Source organism: Centrocercus urophasianus, unplaced genomic scaffold (genome assembly GCF_019232065.1).
Source record: "Centrocercus urophasianus isolate 14NV4802_14NV808 unplaced genomic scaffold, USGS_Curo_1.0 seq_13, whole genome shotgun sequence".
NCBI lineage: Eukaryota > Metazoa > Chordata > Aves > Galliformes > Phasianidae > Centrocercus > Centrocercus urophasianus.
Genome location: NW_024884475.1, coordinates 46,359,235 through 46,365,961, shown reverse-complemented (window position 1 = coordinate 46,365,961; position 6,727 = coordinate 46,359,235). Strand labels below are relative to the sequence as shown.

Here is a 6,727-nt window from a genome sequence, read left to right as displayed (position 1 = left end):
AAGCCAGGGCTAACGCCTGCGCCTCGAGCGGGCCCGGCGCCCAGCGTGCCAGGACTCGGCGGGACGTATCAGCAGGTGCAAGGCCATCTCCAGGCAGCAGCAGCACTTGGAGCTGGAGCAGCCCACTTCCCAGCTCGCAAGAAGCCTGCGGCTTCCCGCACGTAAGCGCTGCACCTCGGGATCAGCTGCCGGGACATAAGGTGGAAATCTACCTGGCCCGATGTTTGCTTTGGAAGCGAGCATCCACGCCGGGAGACGAAGATAAAGCCAGCGCCGAGCCGGGAACTGAGAGGAGCGGGGGGAGCGCCCGGCTGCAACAGCGGCTTTTGTTCTTGCTTCTCCCAGGGCCAAAGGAGCACACGGCAGTGGCGAAGGAGCCCCCGGGCTCGGAGCACGGCACCGCACCGCTGCCAGGCCGGGCCTGGAGAACACCGACGGGATGTCGCCCAGAGCGGGGATGGCTGCGGGCAGCGTGACGTCAGCGCAGCTTCTGCTCCGCGCCGCGAGATAGAGGCATCAGGGCCGGGGGAGGGAGACCCTAATCGTTCCCAGATGGCTCTAATAGCAGATATAAAGACTTACACAGAGTCCGAGAATAAATTTGTAATCAATGCTCTACCATCGGATCATCAAAGCGGCAACTTCGGGAGGGGAAAATGAGGGTGGGGTGCTCTGGGAAGAGGCAGACATGCACGGCGGCGGAGCAGAGGGGAGCCCCAGTCGGGCTCCGCACCCTCTGGCTACAGTTAATGGGAACGCATAGTTCAGGAGCCCCGCGTTAATCTCCGTTGTCTGAAGCAACAAAGCCCAGTTAGAAATGGAAAAGATTGGAATTCGCTGGCGAAGGCGTGTATTCTGGAGCCCACAAAATACAACAGAAAAACAAACAAACAAACAAAAAAAAAAACCAAAAACCCAAAACCACCACAAAAAAACAACTGTATTCCAAATAAAGAAATAAAATAAAATAAATGCAAAGCGTCGATAAGCCCCTCGTTACAGCAGAGGGGATTATGCCTGCAGGAGCGCAGAACGCGTTTCCTTCCCATCGCTGCTTGGAGGTTTCTCCTGGGCGCGTTTGCGACCGCCGGGCGGTACGTGTGAAGGAGGAGGATTAAGGGTGGGTTTCCGAGCGCGGGAGGAGGATATTTTGCTTCGAGGTTTTATTATTAACCTTCTCCCCCTCCTCCCCGCCCACCTTTGGGAATTGCCTTGGCTCAGTGGCATCCCCCGGGCGTGTTTACGTCCGTACAGCGCCCGCGAAAGTCCCGGCGCTCATTACGGGGGTGTCTGCGGCTTGGGCAGAAGGGAGCCCATCACAGCGCTCTGACAACGAAAGCAAATTAGCAGTAATCGTTGCAATCATCTCCTGACGTACAGAAGAGCTCCTGAAAATGAGCGGGCGGGGAAAAAAAAATAAAAAATTAACCAACAAATTTTAAATCACTGTTGTTGAGCTCATCTGCCCCGCTGGCATAAACACATCCCGCAGCCGGTGGCCAAACACGGGGCAGCCCCGGGAGACAGCGACCGGGGCTCGGCCTGCATCTCCACCACAGGAGCAATAGGCTCTGGGTGCCGAGGAGAGGCCCGCTGGGAGTACTGCTGTTTCCTTTCGGCGCAGGGGAAGGGGGGGAATTAGAAGTCATTTTCTCTAGAGATGAGCGTTGGGCCGCAAGCAAAGCCGGGCCAAGAGCCGGGCTGGACCCACCTGGCTACACTACATCATGCAAGGAAACGCTGCGGAACGACCGCACTGCCCACAGTCGGGTCCCACTGCAGCTACGTGCCCCGCACCTCCCACACAGCTGCCCTGAGGCCGAGGATCCCGTTCTTATCAGTCCCTCCGCCTCGCAGAGCGGGGCCGGGGTGCTGACATCCCGGCTACCATCAATTCACCTTCTGCCGCCCCGCTCCCCCATTTAGCCTTTTGCAGGCTCCGGGCTGTCTAGGGCTCTCGTGATTTAGCTCCGGGAGTGACTGCTCCTGAGAAGACGGCAAAATCCTCACTACCGAACAATTAAAAAGAGATCCTCCTTAGCGGGTCCGGGGGGACTCCCTGGACTGAAAAAACGAACATTTCGAAAAGCAGAGTATTACGGATCGGAAAACCTGGGAAGGACAGCTCTCGGCAGCAGCCCCATGCCCCGGCGAGTGGCAAAGACTGAAGAAGGCAGAACGGAGACTGGGGGCTGCAGAGCCCTCTGCTTCGTCAGCCCGGCCACTAGCAGGCAGGGCAAAGCAAACAAGGGGGAGATTCCTCTCTGCAAGTGCTACAAACAAAGGCAAGTGGCTGTAAACACGGCCCCACGCCGGAGCGCAAGGCCGGGCCGCCTGACCCGCCGGGAAGAGGGCACGGCCCTTTGGTCCCGTTGTCATAACCCCGCAACCTCCCCAGCGCCGGCGCGGGACGCCCTGATCTTGGCTCAGGCAATCGCACCTCTACCTCCGCTCATGGTCGGGGGGCGGCGGGAGCCACTTCCTCGGGCGCGGGGCTGGCGGGCACACGGCCACGGACCTGCAGAGAGAGCCAGCACGGGTTTAGAGGGCGCGGCGATACCGAGCCGAGGTTTATCACGGAAGAGGTGGAAGGGGCTGGAGAAAAAAAAAAAAAAAAAAAAAAAAGAAGAAAAAAGAAAAAAAGAAGAAAAGGAAAGGGCTATGTAATTCGTGAAAGCTTTGGGAACCACTGAGTTAATAATACTAAGCTCACCGCAGCAAATCGTAAACCTGCCGTCCTGGTCCCCACTCCGCGCAGAGCTCCGGCCCCGTTCCCTCTTCCCTGCTCGGTACGGAACTACCTGGGCCAACAGAGCCGAGAGCAGAGCCAAAATCCCCCGCCCGGCAGCCCTCTCCCGGAGAACACTGCAGGCACAGGGAGGGGGGAGCCGCCCCTCACCCCCTCCTCTCACTCGGGCACTGGGTTAAAAACGAACCTCGGAGCCATCTTTATAATTTAGTTTACTTCCGAATATTTTAAATATTATGAAAAAAAGCCATAAACAATGCTGTTATTCAAAACATTTTGAGGTATAAAACATAAAAAGATTTGGGTTTCTTTCCCCCCCCTTTTTTTTTTTTTTTTTTTGTAAAAAACACACACAGTGGTTTATTGAGTACTTACAACGCTTACACCTTCAATATTAATTAGATTCCACTTTTTCCCTTATGAACGGAAGTGCACATAACCAATAACTGCTGAAAACATCTCAGAATACCGAACAACCACAACAAAATCACGACACGAAATACGGAGCCGACCGAACGCGGGTGCAACTGCTTCTGTTGAAATAGAACTTTATAATCCCAGGAATATTTATATCCAAACGGCCAAGTATTAAAGATACACTTCACATACACACTAATGCCAGGGAGGGTTTTTTTTTCCCCTTTCTCCTTCTCTACCGTTCTGTTTTCCCCGTGGGTTTTATACAGAGCAAATAACATTCACGGAACTACTAGAGACGTTATTACCCTTACCAAGACGGAGTTTCCTCTTCATAGCCATCTATGGAATGCTTTTTCCCTCTCCTTCAAATATCCACATTTTAGGGGGGTGGGGGAGAAATTGCACATAAATAAGCGGGATGGTTCCGAACGCGAGAGTCCTCGGGGAGCGCCGAGCGGGGCCCCCGCCGCGCTCACTGCTTGAGCTCCAGCGCCCAGACGTGCTGCGGCCAGCCTGTCCGCCCTTTGGTTTTCTTATCGCTGCTGCTAACTGTGCTTTTCAAGATTTCGTTCTGGGAGACAGGATGCGAAGGGAGAAGGAGAGAGAGAAACAAAGCGGGGAGAGGAGAAACGAAGTTAGGCAGATTCCTGACTTCCTGGCTCGCCCCGACCGCGGCCCTGGAGAAAAGCTGCGAGCAAACGCCGCTCGGCCCGGGGCCACCGCGCTGCGGGGACAGAGCACTGCTCGCGGGGCGGCCCCTCTGAGGGATGAGAGCTCGGGGCACGCCGCTCGGGGGGCCCTCGGGGCTCCGGGACCGCGCCGCATCGCGCCGCACGGGCGGAGCCGCGGGCCTGCGACGCAACGGAAGCCACCGAAACGCGGGCGAACGCGGCCCGGGCGCTCCGTGAGGCCCTGCGCGAAGCTGGGCTGGGCGAAGCGGGGCCTCCCGCTGAAGGTCGCGAGGCAGCTCCGGCGCGAAGGAGCGGCCGGGCCGAACGGCTCCGCAGTCACCGCGCCCCCGTCCCCTCGGCGAACCCCAGCTCTCGCCGCTGCCCACAACGAACCCCTCCCGCCCCATCCCGCGGCACTGACCAGCTCCTTCTTCCTCTTCTCCTCCTTCACGTCCGTCTTCTTGATCTCTGCCTTGAAAGCCTCCGCCTCCCCGTTCTGGTCGTCCTTGGCCAGCAGGTCCATGAGGTAGGCGATGTAGCTGGTGGCTAGGCGGAGAGTTTTGATCTTGGAGAGCTTGGTGTCGGCGGGCACGTTGGGGATGCACTCGCGCAGCTCCGCGAAGGCGCTGTTGATGCTCTGAGTCCTGCGCCGCTCCTTGCGGTTCGCCGTGCCCCTGCGCTTCACCGGCCGGGGCCCCCCGAGCCCGGGCGGGCCGCTCCCGGGCGGCACCCCCCCGTAATGGGAGTGGTCCATGCCCGGCGCCCCGTTGGCGTACTCGGGGCTGTAGGACAGAGCCATGCTGTAGTCGGGGGGGGACATCTCCGGGTGGCTGCTGATAAGCCAGCCGTGGAAGTAGGGGTTCTCCTCGTGGCCGCAGCGGGTGGCGGCGGCGGCGGCGGCAGCGGCGGCGGCGAAGGGGTAACCTTCATGGTGCACCACCGGGTGGTGGGGAAAACCTCCCACCAGACTCATCGCCGCTGCCTCGCGCGCCCCGGCCCGCCCCCGGCCCCGAACGAAGCTCTCCCGCCGCCCGCCCCAGCCCGCCGCGCCGGCGGCACCGCTCGGCCCTCAGTGCCGCTCCATGGGGCGCTGCTGCGGAGTCCCCGCGGGTGCCCGAGCGATCCCCCCTCCCCAGGCGCCGCCGCCGCCGCTCATGCGTTGTGCCTCCACCTCCTTCTCCTCCTCCTCGCCCGGGGCTGGGTCTTCGAGGAAGCGCGCACACACGCGCGAGAGAGGAAAAAAAAAAAAAAAAAAAACCCAAAAAAAAAGGAAAAAAAAAAAAAAAAAAAGCGCTACGGAGAGCAGTCGACCAAACAAATGGGCTCGGCTTCCCAGCCCGGGCTCTTCCTCTCCTCTTGCTTCCCTGTGCTCTCGCTCTCAAGTCCGCGGCGGCCCGGCCGGGTGGTACTTACACGCGGGCCCCTTCCATACGCCCCGGCCCGCGGCCGCTCGCCGCTGCCCACACTCCCCTGCGCTCGGGGGCCGCGATCGGCGCTTCTCCGCGCCGCGCGGCTCAATGCTCAGCACTCCGCTGGGACATCGGGGGGGCGGTGGCGGCGGGGCTCGGCGCGGCCCGGGGCACTGGCAGGGCTCCCCGGGCCGACCTCCATGGACAGCTACATGTTTAGGGCCGCTCGGGTTAATATATGGCGTCAGAGGCGGCGACCGCCAATGGCTGGCGGCGGGGGCGGAGTCCGCGGGGCTCCGCAATAAAACTTTTTGATGTCGGCCCTGCTAATTGCCGCGCTCCTCGGCCGGGATTGGCTGCCCCTCCGCATCCAGAGCGTAATTAAAACGAGGGGGGGGGGAAAGGGGGGAATTATCATGGAGGCAGAGGTTAATGCAAGTGTTTAGCAGATGCCTTACTGTAAAATCTTCGTTTAAAAAAAAAAATAGCAACAAAATCATTAAAATGTAAATATCGGACAATCCCGAGCCAGGTACAGTATGGATGCGGGAGATTTCTTGGCAAAAATCGTTGCGATCGTGGCGTTCACGGAGCGCTTCGTGCCGCTCCGTAGAGGATCACGTAGAAGCGGCTTCCGAGGACACTGCGGACGTCCCGGCCGCGATGGGCAACACCGCGCCCGTGCGCTTAGCGCCGCGTAACGCGCACAAAGGGAATGAGGGAGGAGCGCACCGCGTAACGCGAACCGGGAGAGCGAAGCGCGGGTCTCGGGCTCAGCCGGCATGGGCCAGAGCAGCTCCGAGGCACCGCCACTGAACCAGGCACCGAGCGCTGCCCCCGGCCCGCGACTGCGCCCGCACCTCGAGCAGCGGTCCTGGCGCGGTGCGGCTCCAGACGTCAGCTCCATGTTTGTTTAACTGGGCTCGGCGGTAAGTCGCAGAATCTTCCTTACAGCGTGTTCGGAGCCTGCCTCCTCGCCTTTAGCGACAAATACAGATATTTTTCTCCGCATTCCCGCTCTTCCGCCAAAAAGAACACAGCCCGTGGGAAGAACAGTTCCAGGTGTTTGACTCTGAGGGAAGGAAAGCAGACCCCAGGCTGCGACCCGCGGAGAGCTGGGAGATGAGGCCGACTGCTGTTATCTTCAGACGGAGCCGAGCATCGCTCAACCGTGGGGAAACACCAAATCCCCACCCTCCTGCGCACTGCCCGACGGCTGAGCTCATTCGGCGTATATTACAATGCGACCTCGCACTGTAGGCAGTGTGGAAAACTGTGTCAACAGGAGCCGAAAGGTCGTAAATTAAAGAAAGAGAAAGATAGAGACGAAGGAGCTGCAGAGGCGGCGGCGGAGCCGCGGGTCCTTCTCCTGCGGGAACACGGAGTTCTAGGGGCGGAGGCGGTGGGGATGCCTGGGGAAAGCACTGGGGAAGAGCAGGCGGGGAGCGGCCCGGCGCCGGGGGGAAGGAGCAGCGCTG

General features: G+C 59.9%; 1 protein-coding gene across 1 annotated transcript; it reads right to left on the bottom strand.

Moving 5' to 3' along the window:
• Nucleotides 1-3,035: 3,035 nt before the first annotated feature.
• HAND2 (heart and neural crest derivatives expressed 2) lies at nt 3,036-4,818 on the bottom strand. Its single transcript, XM_042812105.1, has 2 exons — nt 4,262-4,818; nt 3,036-3,740 (listed from the first exon to the last, which is right to left on the bottom strand). The coding sequence occupies exons 1-2, from the start codon at nt 4,811-4,813 to the stop codon at nt 3,642-3,644; spliced, it is 651 nt and encodes a 216-aa protein (XP_042668039.1). The 5' UTR covers nt 4,814-4,818; the 3' UTR covers nt 3,036-3,641.
• Between the last annotated feature and the right edge of the window lie 1,909 nt (nt 4,819-6,727).

What these genes read in the sequence shown, in the direction of transcription:
- HAND2 (XM_042812105.1), bottom strand. Translation starts at nt 4,813, where the DNA reads ATGAGTCTGGTGGGAGGTTTTCCCCACCACCCGGTGGTGCACCATGAA. An exon ending in AGAAGAGGAAGAAGGAGCTG is followed by an intron (nt 3,741 to 4,261) that starts GTCAGTGCCGCG and finishes CCTGTCTCCCAG; the next exon opens with AACGAAATCTTGAAAAGCAC.